General features: G+C 44.6%; 1 protein-coding gene across 1 annotated transcript in view; it reads right to left on the minus strand.

Moving 5' to 3' along the window:
* Window positions 1–9,122: 9,122 nt before the first annotated feature.
* The window catches only part of smpdl3a (sphingomyelin phosphodiesterase acid like 3A), a 46,537-nt gene continuing 37,124 nt past the window's right edge, over window positions 9,123–18,535 (minus strand). Inside the window, exons 6-8 of the mRNA XM_041188844.1 lie at window positions 17,518–17,698; window positions 13,046–13,170; window positions 9,123–9,512 (exon numbers count right to left, since the gene is read on the minus strand). Coding sequence (XP_041044778.1) covers window positions 9,207–9,512; window positions 13,046–13,170; window positions 17,518–17,698 — 612 coding nt within the window. The 3' untranslated portion in view covers window positions 9,123–9,206. The remainder of the gene's footprint in view (window positions 9,513–13,045; window positions 13,171–17,517; window positions 17,699–18,535) is intronic.

The raw sequence follows: 18,535 nt of genomic DNA on the forward strand, positions 1-18,535 counted from the left end.
CGTGCACAGACCTGCAGGATGCATTTGCTATGGTTGCAGACCAACTAAACATTCAGCCAGTGGCAGTCCTTACGATTGAAATGGCACCTTGCACCTGTGGAAAACCAGAGATCTGCACAAATCCCAACACTCTTGCTTCCTGGCTTGCCTAATCCCGGGTGAAATGCACAAAGGTGTGTGCCTTCGTGAATATGACATCCGTGACCTCACGAATGCACTTGCTTGTGGAAGCTTGTGAGACCCTGCAGAGGTCACCCATGGAGCCCTGGAAGGAGCCATTGGTGTAAAAATTGAGCACCACAGTCACTTTCATGGCCACTGGCAGTGGATGCTTCCAAATCATCATGGCGCCAAATCCTGCAGCACGTGTCATATGTGACCGACCAGTTCCCTGGATATGTACAGTCTTCAGCGAAACTGGTTCTCAGTCATCTGCAGGAATGACAAGCGCTGTCTGTAGACCTTAGGTCTAGCTAAGTGCCAACCAGTGATAGCTCACTGTGGCATGTGCAGGAGCCCCCACTGTCCCTTCTTCTTGAAAGTGCTCCTTCTCACTTCGCCCAGCCAGGCGCCTCTATCACACTCTTCTTCATCTGCACTCTCTGTAAGTGATGAGGCATTCAGCTAGGTCACCAGGCTCCATGTTCCTGATGTATTCCTCCTGCAGGATGAAAGAGAGAGATGCATGGGTTAGCTTGGGTGTACTAAGAACCTCTCTTGTATGTCATAATTGATCAGCTGTCCTTTTTTACTAACAGGCAGCTTGATGTTCATTCTTGATCATGCACAACTGGATGCCCCTTAATGCATCCCAGAGACTGCTGGCCATCACTTAGATGGCCAGAGTTTAGTGCGCTGCATGGCTGCCCAAAGCCCTGCCCACCTCCGTCCCACTCCATTGACTGATTGGCGGCAGCTTTGCCCATTGGACTTCATGCTGTGCTCTCAGATGCAGGCATTCTCCTAACCCAAACAGCAAGGCTGCAGTGTTAGTTTGAACCAAGGGGGAGCCTTGTCCAAGCCTGACAAATCTGTTAGAATTCTTTGAGGAGGTAACAATTAGGTTAGACAAAGGAGAGCCAATGGATGTTATCTACTTGGACTTCCAGAAGGCCTTTGACAATGTGCCGCACAGGAGGCTGCTCAGCAAGATAAGAGCCCATGGTGTTAGAGGCAAGCTACTAGCATGGATAGAAGATTGGCTGTCTGGCAGGAGGCAGAGAGTGGAGATAAGGGCGTCCTTCTCAGGATGGCGGCCAGTGACTAGTGGAGTTCCGCAGGGGTCAGTGTTGGGACCACAACTTTTCCCTTTATACATTAATGATCTAGATGAAGGAACTGAGGGCATTCTGGCTAAGTTTGCAGATGATACAAAGATAGGTGGAGGGACGGGTAGTATTGAGGAGGCGGGGAGGCTGCAGAAGAATTTGGACAGGTTAAGAGAATGGGCAAAGAAGTGGCAGATGGAATACAATGTGGGGAAGTGTGAGGTCATGCACTTTGGTAGGAAGAATAGAGGCATGAACTATTTTCTAAATGGGGAGAGAATTCAGAAATCTGGAGTGCAAAGGGACTTGGGAGTCTTAGTCCAGGATTCTCTTAAGGTTAACTTGCAAGTTGAGTCGGTAGTTAGGAAGGCAAATGCAATGTTGGCATTTATTTCAAGAGGACTAGATTATAAAAGCAGGGATGTGTGCTGAGGCTTTATAAGGCTCTGGTCAGACCACATTTAGAATATTGTGAGCAATTTTGGACCCCGTATCTCAGGAAGGATGTGCTGGCCCTGGAGAGGGTCCAGAGGAGGTTCACGAGAACGATCCCAGGAATGAAAGACTTCACACATGAGCAACGTTTGTGGACTCTGGGTCTATACTTGATGGAGTTTAGAAGGATGAGGTGGGATCTGATTGAAACTTACAGAATACTGAAAGGTCTGGATAGAGTGGACATGGGGAAGATGTTTCCATTAGTGGGAGAGACTAGGACCCAAGGGCACAGCCTCAGAGTAAAGGGAAGACCTTTTAGAACAGAGATGAGGAGAAACTTCTTTAGCCAGAGAGTGGTGAATCTATGGAATTCATTGCCACAGAAGGTCATTGAGTGTATTTAAGACTGAGATAGATAGGTTCTTGATTGGTAAGGGGTCAAAGGTTACAGGGAGAAGGCAGGAGAATGGGGTTGAAAAACTTATCAGCCATGATTGAATGGCAGAGCAGACTCGATGGGCCAAATGGCCTAGTTTCTGCTTCAATGTCTTATGGTCTTATGAATAATGACATTGCAAGGGGCTGTGAGCACCTCCATCAGTGACTGCTCCATGGCCAACTTTCGCAAGGAAATTGTACAACCTGTCCAGTTGCACAATTGTTCGGCAGCCCCCTAAAATGCTAATTAATTTGCAGTCTGTGCCTGAAGGGTTAAAAATTCAGAAGCATTTGGCAGCACTTTCATGCCTCCGCGTTGCTTGAGCAGGCAGATAAGCTAGAGGCCCAACACCAAAAATGAAAGTAGCTGTGCCCCAACTGCCTCAGCTGTGGAAGAATGCTCACTTAATGCAAGGCTTCCCTAAAGCATGGCTGCCCCAACACCACCACATGTGCTTGTGCACTACCAGCAATGCCACACCCCATGAACGAATAAAAAAAAAACACACCAGTTTAAAGGCGCTGCATATAACCTCTGAGATTTACCACAAATGAACTGGATTCAACTCCCTCAATGTCCAGCTGGTGTGCGACCCTCAGCAGTGAATCATGGAGGAAAATGCTTGGTATCCTGGCAGCTGACTTCATTTTGAGGCAGTCCACTGTGCCATTTGCATTTGAGCTATTTAGGAACACCGAAGGGTGGCTACTGGGCAACAAGAGCTATCCTTTGATTAGATGACCCATGACTCACTTTACAAGCCTTGCATACTTATACAAAATTCAGAATGAAAGCTCAGCAGAGCAGGTGTCAAGATTCCTGGTGGTCTGCATGTTTCACAACTTCACTATCATAAGGGGACAGCTCTTGCCACTGGCTATCTGTTATGCAGCTAGCAGGAAGGAGAGGAAGGAAAGGGACAACCTAGAAAGCCCCTTTTTGGTCACGTTGTCCGTGTAGAACTCATTTGACTACATTACACTAGACACAGCTCCAATTCCCATTCACTAACAGTCCCACACTTCACCTTCCCTCTCTTCACTAACCATCATAACAACCTTTTTAAAAATTAATTCAGAGGATGTGAATGCCGTTTGCAAAGTTAGCATTCATTAACTCCAGCAGCTGCAGCAATGCTGGTGGAAAGCTGTTGAATTTCATTGTGGAACACTGCACCTTGGTGGATGACCTCAAGCAGCTCCAGGCCCAGCTTCAGGCTGCATTACTTCAGCATGGGCAGCAGTGGAGTGGACTAGCTGCTGACAGGTAACAACAAGGACACTGGTGGAGTGGTAATGGTTGGAGGATAAATGCTGTCATCCTAAGACAGGACAGCAAGTTCATGCTCCACAGAGTCAGTACCACTTTGGGATGACACCTCAGCAAACCTTATAATCTGTTGGAGAGCAGATTGTTGAACCACTTTGATACCTTAAACTGATGGCAGCAGTTTGTGCTTGCATGGAAGCACGAACAGTCTGGGCTTCCATCGCTGCACCCAGGTATTAGGTGGTTTCTGCTTTTGATACAATGTAAGTGGAGCCATTGGTCATCTCCTTCCCGCTGGATCATAATTGACTCCACAAGTGTGCTAATACAGTTAGCCACCACTTACATGTTGGAAATGATGGGATCCAAACTTTGCATACAGCCCTATGCCAGACTCATCCATGCTCCTTGACGTTGAATGTGGGGCCAGGATTTTAGGACACTGCTGGGGCTGGGAACGGAGGAAGCTGGGGTCCGGATATACCAGCGCCGGCTGGTGTGCCAGATCCCTGACAACAGCCATTTTTGCCAAGGCAGCTTTGGCCTGGTCAGGCTACCCACCCCCATATGGCAGGTACCAACTAGGCTCATTAACAGCCTTGTTAACAATGAATTTTCCAGTTAGCCTCCAGGATCCTGCATTGGTGGAAACAGCTTTGCCTAAAAGCAGGTGCCCAGTGGCAGGCCAGTGGTGGATACTCCAGGTAAGCAATGGAGGCTCTCCCTCCTTGCCTGGGTGGGCATGCACCCACATTGGTGAGCTGACTACCAGAACTATTTTGAAGCACCCTTGCCCTTACTTACCCTCTCCTCTCAAGCTAGAAGACTCATGATTGGCTCTCCAGCTTAGAGAGCCGCCTGCTGCCCTTTTTTTGGACAGGGAGCCAATTTTCATGCCAGTTAAAGAGGTATCTTCATAAAAATCCCAATGAGTGAGTTTCCCCTGCAATGTGTTCAAACCCCGAAATAATCCCAAATTTTGTTTCTTGTCCCCCTTAGGAAAATTCAGCCTAGCAATCTGGCAGACCTGCCAATGCAAAGAGCATTTCACTGTGCATATTCATCAGCCTTCTTCGATAGGACATTCCATCAGTGGCCATCTGAGTTCTCTGCAGTAGAACACATGTAAGCTCCACTTCCAGCAAACTGGCACTGGCAATACCTTTAGCCTCTTCTCTGGTTGCAGCTCCACTCATGCTTGGCATCTTGCCATGAGCAAAGATTGACTTTAAACTGCCTTTTAAAGTATATGCAGTGCCCCTATTTGAGCCAATGGCTGCGATATGATAGCAAGTGATGGTGATTTTTTTTTTCATCACTATCACCTGCTCTTCCATAGCTTCCACTGCCCATGTATGTGAAAGGTAAAAAAGAGACAAGGATAATGGTGTGATGAGGAGAGGAGGAAAAGCATAATCTCTAGTTTGTAATCTAGAAGAGACTGTGGGACAATAGGGAAGTGGGATGGGAGAAGGAAGATTAGGCAAATTCAGGTGCATTCATTCTTGCAGCACCTCACCTACAGAGTGTAACCAGCCTGTTCAAATGGTAAGGTCTAAGGAATCCCAGACTTTGGGCTGTAGATGTCATTATAACGTGGATGGCGCTGTATTAGAAGCCTTCGTAAGTCAGTTCTATGTTCCAGGTACGTGATCAAGGTGAATAGTGGGGTTCTGGACAAGCAATGGGTCAGCCTTTGAGACCATGATCAGAGTTCAGTGATGAATCTGGTAGGAAGATCACAGGGCACGAGAGTACTGCTGGATGGTCAGGAGTGCTGAGAGGGGTTTAGGAGGCAAGGGCCAGGGCCTCTTGGTGGGGTGGCCTGAGGATCAGGGGGACACATTTCAGGATCAGAAGTGGTGAGTATGATACATGCCTTTTTTTAAAGCTTGTGCAAGATCATGGCTGATTTGTGACCTAATTTCATACACCTGCCTTTGCCCCATAACCCTTAATATCTTTAGTTAACAAAAATGTGTCAATCTCAGTTTTATTATTGATAATTAACTGAACATCAATTGCTATTGTGGAAATATTCCCCAAACTTCTACTAGCTTTTACATGTAATCACTCCTGAAACTTCTCGATGCTAGGGAATAAAGCACAGTATGCATCATCCTTCCTGTCAAAGTTCTCATGCAGTTGCCAATCTTCAATTTCAAGAGCTGAAAGTCACCAAAATTGAAAAGGAATCATACAAGAACATTTCTATCCTCATGCAATAGAGTATGAGTGTTCTGATCTATTTCAGGGATGAGGCAGCTCCTCTGAAGTTGCCACAAATGGAGAAATTGGTGCTCATGTAGCTGTATTGGGTTCGTCCACAGCAAATTAAGGTGTAGCAATTGAAACCAACTTCATCTCATCATATCCGTTAGTACTATTATTTTGTGACCCCACACAGAGCAAAAAAGGAAATGAGTATTACAATTTTAATGTGATTCTTTATTTAAAGTGCCACATAGGACCATAGAAAAGTTACAGCACAGAGACCATTCAGCCTATCCTGTCTGCGCCAGCCAAAAAAAGAGAAAAGAAACTAGCGGTTCATTTTAATCCCACTTTCCAGCACCTGGTCCATAGCTTTGCAGATGCAGATCCAGGTACCTTTTAAATGAGTTGAGCATTTCAGCCTCGGCCACCAATTTAGGCAGTGAATTCCAGACACCCACCACCCTCTGGGTGAAAAAGTGTTTCCTCATGTCCCCTCTAATCCAATCACCTTAACTCTATGCTTCCTGCTAATTGACCCCTCAGCTAGGGGAAAAAAGCCTTTCCTGTCTATACTATCTAGGCCCCTCAATTTCAAATACCTCAGTTAGGTCATCCTCTCAGCCTCCTCTGTTCTAAGGAAAACAATCCTAGCCTATCCAATCTTTCCTCATAGCTGCAATCTTCAAGCCACAAATGGAGCAAGATGTGAAAGACTGCAAGAAGGCAAAAAAAGATAAGCTTCAGGACCTGCATGAATAACCAGCATTGAAAAAAAAAATCCCCTCACTTGGTCATTTTTCTCCTCACCAGTACTTACAAGCCCTAAGGAATACTTGTGGTAAATTAGTATGGATGAAGGACTGTCACTGAATGTGGCAGAGAATGATAGAAAGCCCAGAGGATGCGAGGGTGGAAGAGGAACCTAAGTTCCTGATTGGACAGCCAGGAACAGTCTGCCCCTACTCTGAAGCATGCAGGCAATAACCAATGCAATATTGTGCTTGGGAAGGTCTGTAATAGGGTGGAAGGCAGGAGAGATTAAAAGACAAATGAGACAATTGTGTAATGTAAAAGATGTCAAGAGGACAAGTAATGAAGTAAAATATATCGGGGGAGGGGGGAGTTATAAAACCTGTTACATCTCTAACCTTTTCCAATTCTGATGAAAGGTGACTGGTATGAAACAGTAACTTTGTTTCCCTCTCCATAGATGCTGCATGAGCTGCTGAGAATTTCCAACATTTTCTGTTTTTAATAACATGATTGTCTGCTTTAGACTGAAATTAATCAATGGACAATAACATTTGACATAACTTGCAAATGGATTTCAGTCTAGCACAAAGGTAGAATTCATGAAACCAGCATTTTAACTTGCTAGGCCCTGGTTAATGAAGGATACTGATTTCCTGTATCCCAGTTTTGAATTTGAATGTGTGTATGCAGCTTGATCTTCAGTTCTTCCAGATCCCTCAAGTTCAAGGCTGGGTTACATGAAGGACAGTGATCCAGGGTTAGCATTACTAAAAGAGTTAGTGAAATGTCAGGTTTAATTGTTATTATTGTATCCAAGGAAGTTGGTTTTTGATTATTGATTTCCGGCTAGTCCAATTTATACTTTTAATAAACCCGACTGTAGCTTAAAGCCTGAATCATTCAGTCTGATAATGTCACTAGTAAAAGACTATAAGAACAAAAGGCAGCTCTCATTAGTTTAGTGAGCACTCACAGAATCACGGAGTGTAGAAGAGGCCCTTCTGCCCATCAAGTCTGCACTTAGTAAGAAGGACTTTAGTTTGATTGATGGGCAATGCAATATTGTGCATATAAATTCACAATCCTGTTCCTGGGTGGAGAAAACTTGCTTACAGGTAAAGTCTTTGGCCCACAACACAGGTGAAATATCTGTTGAAACCAGGAAAGCACAAAAGAACTTTCATTAATAGCGTTGCTTCACAGCCTCAGTGTGAAGGAATCCAGCTATGAGAAAGGAGTTACAAGATTAAAAATAGTGATTCTTCGCAGAGTTCATCTGCTGGACAAAGGTTTAGAAGTCTATAAACATGGGTATAATTGTATGCTCAAGGACAACACCATCCTGTAGCATAGACAATGGTATATCCTTGAAAACAAGGCCGTTGTGAAAAAAACACAGAAACTGGCCTCTACATCACCTCAGCTTGGCATTGATAAGTGGACAACGTAACAATGGATAACCTTAAGGATGACGCTAAATAAGTTGACAACTAAATCCTGGAAGCTTGAGTGTAGTGACCTCTATCTGCACCTCTCAGTATCCTGTTTGCTTGAAGAACGTTTGCTAAAATGAAGGACGTTGACAAAAACAGATGATGTTGTTCAGTGTGAGTGCTCAACATGCTTCCTGCCAGTCCAATTCTTTTATGGTATACATAACTGGAACCACACAGTAGGATTTTTAGATTCATTGGATTCACACCAGCCTCCTTCAAGGTAAAGGCATAGCTGCTGTAGCGTAATGATGATAGTTCTCCACTTATTATTTCGGATAGAATATCTTGCTAGACCCGGTAGCTTTCTATTCGGTGATTTAAGGCAAATATTACTTTAAATATTGAGGGATATCTTAAAAATCTCTGTAATCCAAGACTTGGGTTCTCTATTAGAAACAAGAGTATACTTTTTTTTCCCTAAAACTACTAATGTTGTGATTACCATCAAATATGAATTGCATGTTTGGTTCTTTAATAAACTTTTATAGGACTTAGAAAATAAATTGTCTCATATAGTCTTCCGTATCCAAACTCGAGAATCCATCTGCATACACTCTTCTGGAGTGGACTGCAATGGTTCAAGAAGGTAGCTCACCACAACCTTCTCAAGGGCAATTAGGCATGGGTAATAAATGCTGGCTCAGCTAGCAATACTCACATCCCATGAATGAATAAAAAAGATCACTGCACTCTTGAAGAGTGTGTGTGAAGGAGATTTGTTAGAATGATACCAGTTGAGGGACTTAAGTTAAGCAGAGAGGCAGGAGAAACTGGTTGTTCTCCTCAGAGCAGGCTATGGTGAGATTTGACAAAATAATTGAAAGGTTTCAACAGAGTAAATAAGGACACACTTTCCAGTGGCAGAAGAATCAGTAATAAGATGACATAGGTTTGAGGAAATGGCATCTTCAAGAAAAGGAATTTAAACAGCAAGTTATGCTGATCAGAGTGCACTGCCTGGCAGGTGGAGGCAGCAGATTCAATAACAACTTTCAAAAGAGAAGTTGGATAAATACTTGAAGTGGAATAATTTGTTGAACTTTGGGGATGGATCAAGGGAATGGAGCCAACTGGTCATCTGTGGAGAGAAAGACAGAGTTAAAGCTTTGAGTTTGTATGACTCTTCTTCAGAGCTGTTAGACCTGCTGAGTTTTTTCAGCATTTTCTGTTTTTGTTGAGGCAGAAATGAAAGTTGGGAAAATTAATTTAAAAAGAACAAAATAGAAGCAGCCTGCCAGGAAATAATGGAAGTGAAGAATGCTTTTTAATTGAAGAGAAAGAATACAGGTTGCAGGATTCAATGCAAACAATTTCCTTGAAACAATCCTACTTTATCCCTTTTAAAGTACAGTTAGTGTATGAAGCATGATCTAAATGTTTTATAGCACATATCTGCTTCAGCTTACAAAGGCCAACGCATTCCACGCTGATATTGTAACTGACAAAGTAATGATCATAATACATTTGGAATTTTTTGCTGTGTAGCCCTATGAACTGATTAGTTAAATTGTACAAACACTGTGGTTGTATATCTTGTATGCCATAGGCAACTGTCATAATGTATTCCAGCTTCCAGTCAGGCTTTTTCTTCTCATTGGCTTCAGTAAGGTTCAAGTAATACTGCCAGAAATCCTGCCAAAAAAAAAATATTTTCTCCATTGTATTACCTGGTACATCATTTAAAAACTGCTTTTTATTTGAAAAGATGGTTTATAACAGTCTCTTGTATATATGGATAGACTATTTGAACTAAGGAAAATAAAGGGTCATGAATATAAGCTATACGATGCAGGAGTAGGTTAGATGTCAAGAGGTTTTCCTTTAAGCAGAAGAATACTGACAATTGGAATATGTCACCAGCTCACATGCTAAGTGTGGATTTGTTGCAAAACTTCAAAATGGAGCTGCAAAAAGGAGGGTTTCTTGCTGTAGTGTATATCACTACATACAAAAGGTAGGTGGAACAGAGGGTATACACCTCACAGTCAACTTATCTCCTGGAACTTACCTTGACTTCTTTGGGAACAGAAAGTTAAAAGAGGAATTTCCCAGGGCCAGAATTTTTAGCTAGTCCAGCGGGCATGCGCCCGACCCGAATGAGCGTAAAATAACGCTTGTTGACTTTGGGCGAGCGGCCCGACATCATTGTGCACTCGAGCAATATTTCGGTCGGCAGATGTGCACGGGAGTCAGTAGTGTTCCTGCCAACAATTAACAGGCCTATTAAGCCCATTAAAGTACCAATTAAATGTAATTTTTCATTGCCTGTCTAACCTTATGGTTGGTGGGCAGGCGAGAAGGCCGAGCGGCCTTTGCATTTATTCGGAAACCTCATCCACGGATGGGATGAGGTTTCCAATGGCAATTAAAAATAAAATAAAAGTTTTAGCTTTTCATTAATAAAATGTCCCTGTTCATGTGACAGAGTCACAAGTGGACATTTTTTTCAAACATTTTTAAATTCTTTATTTTTGGTTTTTTATATCTTCAGCTTCCTGAGGTAGCTCTGTGCCTGTGCACATGTGCAAAGCTCCTCGCTCACCCTCCTATGCACCCCCATCCCCAATACTGGCAGCGCTGAGTGCTGCAGCATGTGTTTCACGCTGGGCAGGCCTTAATTGGCCAAAGTGCAGTATGCGTGCCCCTGTAGGTGTGCAGATATCTTTAGGGGGTACTTTTCCCTCAATTGTGTAATGGCAGATTTTCGGTGATGAGAAAATCTTTCCAATCTCTGCATTCCCCTCTCTGTAGTCCAGCAGTTCCCAAACGCAAATATCTCTGGTTCTCAGATCAATGTGCCACCACTCACCTTCCCACTGTTCCTCCAATCACAACTTGCTTCTCTCCCATGCTTGCTAATAGGCACACTGTTAAGATGCAGTTGTGCCTATTAGCAACAATCATAGGAGAGAAACACCCAGTGATTAGAGGTGCAGCAAGCAGCAGGCAGGCAAGAGGCCACGATTGAGCTTGAGCACCGGTGTGGTGATGGTGCAAGACCAGCAGCTGCTGGCCAAAACACTGAGTGGGAGGTGCAGCTGCTTGACTGGCAGGTCAATAGACTGTTGGGCAGACTCGGTCTGCCTGGCAGGGGCCATCACCTGGTGGAGACCTCTCACAAAAGGTGCAAGATGGGGGTAGTGAGCTTGGGAAGAAGGGCTACTGAGAAAGTGACTGGAGAAATGGGGTTGGTAATAGGGGCTGCTAAATGAGTGAGTGAGTTGGGGCACTAGGAAGAAAGGCTTTTGAGTGAGACAGTGAGGGGAGGGGATTTAGGAAGGGGGGGCTGCTGAAGGGAGGGAGTTTGGAAATAGGGGCTGCTGAGTGAGTAGGGAAGGAGATTGGGATTAGGTGCTAAGTGAGACAGTGGGGGAGGGAGCTGGGAAGTAGGGCTGATTGAGTGGGTGGAGAATGGGGTTTGGGAATGGGGGCTGCCGGCTGAGGCAGTGGGGGGAGGGGGTTTGGGAATAGAGGCTTCTGAGTGAGATAGTAGTGGAGCAGGTTGGGAAAAAAGGCTGATTGAGTGAGTGGGGAAGGGGGTTTGGGAATAGGGGCAGATTGCTGGGGGGCGGGGGGTGTGGGGGGGGGGCGCTCATTGATATATTTCTCTCAATCTCAAATGCTTATGCATCAATAAACACAGCTCATCCATTGCACCTGATTGTTAAAATTTATAGGCATGTCCTTACCTGTAATTTGTAACTTAATGATTTATAAAAGATGTGGTCATTAGAGGGGTAGTTAAATAAGAAGCTGCCTGTAGGGCAAAAAGCTGGCAAATCTATGGGTACACGACCAAAACAATTTAGAAATCACTGTTTTAATGTAAGTGAGTGACAGCCAAAAACATTTATGTTCATGTTTTTTGTGATCTTTTATGCTGGTTCAAAATTAAGGCCACACAAAAAAAACTGACCTGGCCCCAGGCCAAAATTGAGAGATTCACCGGTTTGGGAAGGCTCTTCAAATTGACTTAATTTTCTTAGGCATGTTTAGAACAGGCATGTTCTAAAAGCTTTTCCATCTCAAAGATGATTTAATTTACTGAGGGGCAGGATTTCCTACTTGGCATGCGGGCACACACCAACATGTCCGAGCGTGAAACAGCACGTGAAGACGTTTGGCAAGCATCGCAACGTCATCGCGCACTTGCGCGATATTTCGGTCAGCGGGCACACACAAGCGTTGGCAGCACGCCTGCCCACAATTAAGAGGCTGTTAAGGACATTAATCAATTAATTAACCTGCATTTTCCACTGCCTGTCCAACATTACGGTTGGCGGGTGTGCGAATCGGCCAGGCGGCCTTTGGATTTTTAAGGAAACCTCATCTATGGGCAGGATGAGGTTTCTGTAATGGAATTTTTTTAAAATAAAAAACTTTGGGCACAATTTTTCAAATCTACGTTAATGTGAGTGAATTGTTGTGTGGAAATCTTATCTGGAATTTTAAAAACTTTATTAATTGGTCTAAAATACTTCAGCTCCCTGAGGTAGCTCTCTGCCCTCAGGGAGCTTTCATTGTGCGCACCCCAGTGCCTATGCTGACTTCAGTGATCGTGCTCGTACCACCCCTGCCCCAGCAGCACTGAGCTTCTCAGCGTGCCTTTCGTGCTGGCTGGCCATTAATTGGCTAGCCAGCGTGAAATCACGGTCGGGGCTGATCGCCACTGATTTCCCAGCCACTTCTGGGCCGCGCCTACCTGATGGCCCAAAAATCCTGCCCGAGGAGTGTAATAGTGTATACCAATAAAACTATTAAATGGTTCAGTATTGTTTTACTCGTCTTTTTCAGCGATTTTACAGCAAGTTACTCACAGGTGATGGACTTGAAGCTCTAGTCAAAAATGGTCATTTTTGGCTGATAGGCCCTAATTTAGTTGTATTAATAAAACTGCTCCAGGTTACCAATCTTAAATACATCAAAGAATGCTATTTAATGGAAAGAAAATGAAAAAAAAACAATTATGTTCTATTACTCTGCCTGATAGTTCCAGGAACTGGAACACTCTACATTTATGTTTATGTAAAATAATTTTGGCACAAACTTAAGCTCAACCCAACCAATTCAATATCAAACACATTTTGGGAAGAATTTCCTGATTGTGGCCAAAGTGGAAACACGGCCTTACTTTTGTCAAGCTCTTGTGTCCAGCAAATGCTTACCAACAAGCTGTAGTCACTTGTGTCATATTTGTATAAGCGTAATCCTGGGTTATTGGTTACACCATTCAAAGTTCGTCTTTGCGGAGTTACAGCTGGTGCAACAAATAAAGAGTTGATAGGATTCCCTAGTGAAGAACAAAGAACATGAAATAAAATAACTTAATCATTCAATAATTTTGCAACATTAATGCTTATACTTCTAAATATATTCCTTAGGTTATCAACATACTTTTAGAAATCTAAATCGATATAAGTGCTAAAATAGATAGCCCCTGAAAACAAGCCCCATGCACCCTTTGATTGAAATATAAAAAGCACATCGACTCTGTGTTGCTCAATCATTAGAATGATTGCACATAACCGTCCAGTTCATTGGGTACTGCATCAGCAATCGTAACTTGCTTAAAGCTGACCTGCATCTCAAAGAGGAGATGCATTGCAGGTGAAGCAGTTGCTGGCAGTCATGCAAAAAGTGAACCTGATCTGGGAAACAATGAAACGTGGAACAACATGGGGGAGAGCAGACTGCGAGGTTTTCGGAGGCTGCACTGGAGGTCTTGATGGAGGAGATAGAAAGCAGATGAGATACTGCGTATCCAGGGGGCCCAGGGGAGACTCCAGACATATGCTCTAAAGGCAGTGGGAGCAAGATAGCCATAAGGAGATATTTTCTACATGTCTGTCGGGCCAGTCAGGAGTGGGCGAGGGTGGACGCGGAGCCGATCGCTGCCTGCGATCAGCTGCACGCTGCCATTTTAAGAGGGTGGGTCAATTAAGGCCTGCCCAGCGTGATGCACAGCCGGCCGGTAGGCAAGGGGAGGAGGGAGAGTCGAGGCCTGCGCTCTGTTGCGCACATGCTTGAAAAAGAGTTCAGAAATCTCCCTGAGGCAGTGACTTCAATTTTATTAGGGCGCCATGGTGCTGATAACATTATTCTGCTCACTAACTCAGTGGGGGAGTGACAGGAGTTGGTGGATTGTCTTTATCAACTTAACCAGAAAGACAGTCTCCTGATCAATGTTATCAAGACAAAGGTGATGGGGATGGGTGGAAAGACCTGCGAGATTCTGATTGACAGAATTCAGCCTGAACAGGTTGATACTTTCTGCTATCTTGGGGTGAATCATCAAAGAAGATGCAGAGTCTACCAAAGAAATTCGGGCTAGACTTAACAAGGGTCATGGCGTTGTGAACTCATTTGAAAGAGTATGGAGTAGCCACAGCATCAAGCCCTTGTGTGATCAGTGACAATGTACGACTGTGAAAGCTGGACCATCAAGAAGAGTGACAAGGCTTGAATAAGAACATTTGAACTGAAAGGACTCAGACAGATATTACGTGTGTCATGAACGGCCACATGGACAAATGAGGAAGTTCGTATTAAGAGGAACTTGTTTGAGGGAGCGATATCGAGGAAGCTCATATTTTGCACACATGATGTGAACAGGAGGGGAGAGTTTAGAAAAAGAGGTATCGAAAGGAAAAATACCTGGATAACATGCACAAGGGAGACCCAAGACGGCATAGATGGATAATATCCGAATGTGGACTGGCCTCTCTGTTGTACAGGCAGTGAAGACAGCAAAGGATAGAAATCAGTGGAGGAAATTTGTTCATAGTGCGGCCAACCATTGGAACAAGGATAGATGAAACACAAGACCTTGGTGCCACAACCTGTCAAATGCTGGACAGAATCCTGAGGTGACAAGTGTTTCAGCCACCAGCTAGACAGCTGGGAACAGCCCCACACCACCCCTTTTTTGGGAACATTTGCTGCATCTTGTGCCATTCATGCACTTGACAGGCCAGTAGCAGACCTTCCCCCAGGATTAAAGACCCCTAAGGCGGAAGTCACACCCATCAAGAACTGTCAGCCAGTCAGAGGCCAGAAGCTCTCCTGTACTCAACAGCGCCACCAGGGAAGCAATGGCGGGTACTATACGCACCTGAGAATGGACCTAGGCACAGGTGAGTGATGGAGGGAGAGGGTTCACACGGGATAGGTGTGGGGAGTGGGGAGGGGAATCGGCAGCAAGGACAGAGAGGTGGCTTTCAGTGTGCTTCCCTTCCCAATGTCGGCTTCCTCAGTCAGGGCACTGACTGCCTTCAAATGAGGGACCACACCACCCACCCATCTGATCCCACAAGCAAATATGCTAGCAGCAGCAGAATGAAGAAGTGGGAATTCATTGCCCAGTTAAGGGCTTCAATTGGCAGTGGGGTGGGAAGGCTATGCATGAGCCGTCCCGCCACGTGCCTAATTGGGGTGGAGGTGGGAAGGTAGCAGCATCCCTGCCCACCACCCTCTCACCTGATTAAATGTCCCCCACCACTAAGTTCACCATGGGGGAGGGCACATGATTCTGCCCGCTGTCTTGATGTCATTTTCACCTCGTCCCTGGAATTCAACTCTTCTGTCCATGATTGGACTCAGTCTGCAATGAGGTCTAGACTCTAGTGTTCCTGACAAAACCCAAACCAAGCAACAGCGAGCAGATTACTGCTGAGTAAGTGCTGCTTAATAGCACCATTGATGACACCTTTGATCACTCTGCTGATGATTGAGAATAGAGTGATGGGAGGTAATTGACCGAATTGCATTTGTCTTGCTTTTTATGGACAGGACGTACCTTGGTAATTTTCCACATTGTTGGCTAGATGCCTGTTTTTTAGCTGGACTCGAACAGCTTGGCTAGAGCTGGAGCACAAGTCTTCAGATCTGCAGCTAGAATATTTTCAGGGCCCATAGCCTTTGCTGCACCCAAGGTCTTCAGCCGTTTCTTGATATCACATGGAGTGAATCGAATTGATCTTAGATTGGCACGTGATCCTCGGGACCTCAGGAGGAGGCTGAGATGGATAACACACCCAGAACTTCTGGCTTAATATGGTTCCAAATGCTTCAGCTTTTGCACTGACATGATGGGCTCCCCTACCATTGAGGATGGTGATATCCTTTAGTTGTTTAATTATCCACCATCATTCACATCCTGTTATGCTAGTATTGCAGGGCTTTGATTACAGGCTGTTGATTATGGGGTCACTCAGCTCTGTCCATGGCATGCTACGTCTGCTGATTAGCCTGCATGTAAGTCCTGTGGTGTTGCAGCTTCACCAAGTTGGAATCAAAGTACAGGTATGATTTGTGCTGCTATTCAACTGTGACAGCCAACATACAGATTGCACAACACTAATTCACACACTTCCCTCTCTTACACTTCAAGGTGGCACACAGCTGGAGGCAGCCAGGGCTACCTCTAGGGATGCAGGCGTGCCAGCATGTCCTAACGCCCATGGAGGGGACTTGGTCACCATTGGAATGACAATTGGCCACTAGGGAGTGTGCTTCTTTCCAGGGATTCTGTTCCCCATCTTATTGCAAGGAGGGAAAGCAGAGAGTTTGGAATGGCTTGTACGGATAGAAACTAAGGACAACATTTGTAGATGCTGACTGTGAGGTATGGGTGCGAGGGGATGATGGTGAATATGAGTGTTGGCTGTTCAGATGGAGCTGTGAGGAGATAGCGGAAGAAAGAGGAAGAGAGAGAAAAATGAGTGGAGCTACATGGTGTGGTGTTCTGAGGAGTGCTATGAAAATGGTGGGAAAACCAGAATGTGTGGCTCAGCACTGGCAAGTCTTATGCTACTCAACTTTTCCACCCTCCTGAGGTTCTGGATCTCGCATATAGACTTATAGGCATTTACAGCACAGAAGGAAGCCATTCGACCCATTGGATCAACAAAGATCTGACAACATTAATCCCATTTTCCAGCATTAGGCACTTAGCCCTGGAGGAAAAGTCAGTGCAAGTAAATATCTAAATACCTAAATGTTACAAGAGTAAACCTCATGAAGCACTGACTCCAGGCTCTCCTCTTCCTCCCGTTTTTGATAGAGTTCACCTCACTTCAATCCCTCAGAACTCACAGCAGGACCTCCAAGTAAGAGTGAGACACCTTTCCAGGTCACCCCTCTGTTGGTATGGTTGCTGAGCAGTTCAAACCTTGAGCCCTGGAGGAGTCCCTTTAATTAGAAATCCTTTCTTTAATAGCTCCAGCACCCTCTCTAATAGACTAGGGAGCCCAGACATGGGCTGCCAATGTCCTGATTCAGTTAAAGAGCCACTGCAAAACCCAATCCTTCACATTTGGGTGCCCAACACACTACTGCTTCATCAGGGTCAAAGTTTTGAAAATTTCACCCTTGATCTCTATCTTCAGAAGCCTTTAATGAAAGTTCATGGATGCCACGTATAACATGATTGAACATGGCTTTATTCTCTCCACAATCTGATTATCCATTTTCTAGGCTTTAATGTGAAGAATAGCCATGTGAACAAGTTAATTGAGAAGCAGCAACACCCTCAGAGCTATATTCTGGCAAGGAATTTATGCTTTTCTTGGAGAAGGAGAAGGGGACTGGAAGAAAATTGACAGCAACAGAGGAAGGATCAAGAAAGAATCTATTTTACCTTGCTTATCCAGAAGGACCATGATGCTGTCCCTGTGAGTGTGGCCAAAAAACTGTCCAACAATGATATCACTGTATTTGCGAAGAATTTGCACAAGCCTCTCATTGTCTTTCTCTCTCATTGCAGTAGTGTCCATCGAGCCTGGCAAGTAGCCTGGAGGAACATGAGCTATGAGATATACCTGCAAGAAAATGCATTAATTTATGAGAAATTGAATCTCATTTGGCACAATGTCTTTATTTAAAACTCCTCTTTCAACTCTCCTTACCTTTCAATACATTGCAGACAAATTGAAGCCAAGCGTTAAATGAGTTGTACCTTTAAAACATGCGTGCTCTCCAATTCAGCCCTACCCTACGACCATGAACATTACAAGCTAACATTTTACTGGTTGTATTTGCATTTGATTTGTACGAGTTCGTTGAAAATTTCTAATGTAAATTTAAACCCACTGTATAAATGGAATCCAATATTCTATTAATACATATGTCCAATTAGCAGAGATTTTCATTGGCTAAATTTAAAAAAAATATATGATAGCCTGGAATTCATACACATATTTGCCCAATGTCCAGCCTTAACTTCAGTGGAACTCGGAAGAAACAGCATTAATAGCTGAAAATGACACATAGGTCTGGATCTTGCAGTCCCAATAGCAGAGAACGCTAGGAAGTTTGCCACTATTGAGGACTGCAATGCCACCACAACTTCCTCTTATATTCGAATCCAGGAGTTGTGGAGCACTTGAATGGGATCCCAAGGAGCCCAGAGTAACGGTCCCATCAGAACCTGTCAGGTGGTAAGTTGGGCTGATTGCCCAGAACTTGCTTTTTACGTTGTTTATTTTAGGGCTGTTCCCAGATGCAGAGCCAGGGAGTATGTCTCCTATAAAACTAGTGTGTGAAAACACTCCCACTCTTCCTGGTCAACCCACCGTTGGCACCTCTTTGCACTCCCAACACCTTTGGTTCCCCTCCCACACCCCAGCTAACCCAGCCACACTGCATTCCCAGTGCGG

The sequence above is a fragment of the Carcharodon carcharias genome, chromosome 5, assembly GCF_017639515.1.
Source record: "Carcharodon carcharias isolate sCarCar2 chromosome 5, sCarCar2.pri, whole genome shotgun sequence".
Lineage (NCBI taxonomy): Eukaryota > Metazoa > Chordata > Chondrichthyes > Lamniformes > Lamnidae > Carcharodon > Carcharodon carcharias.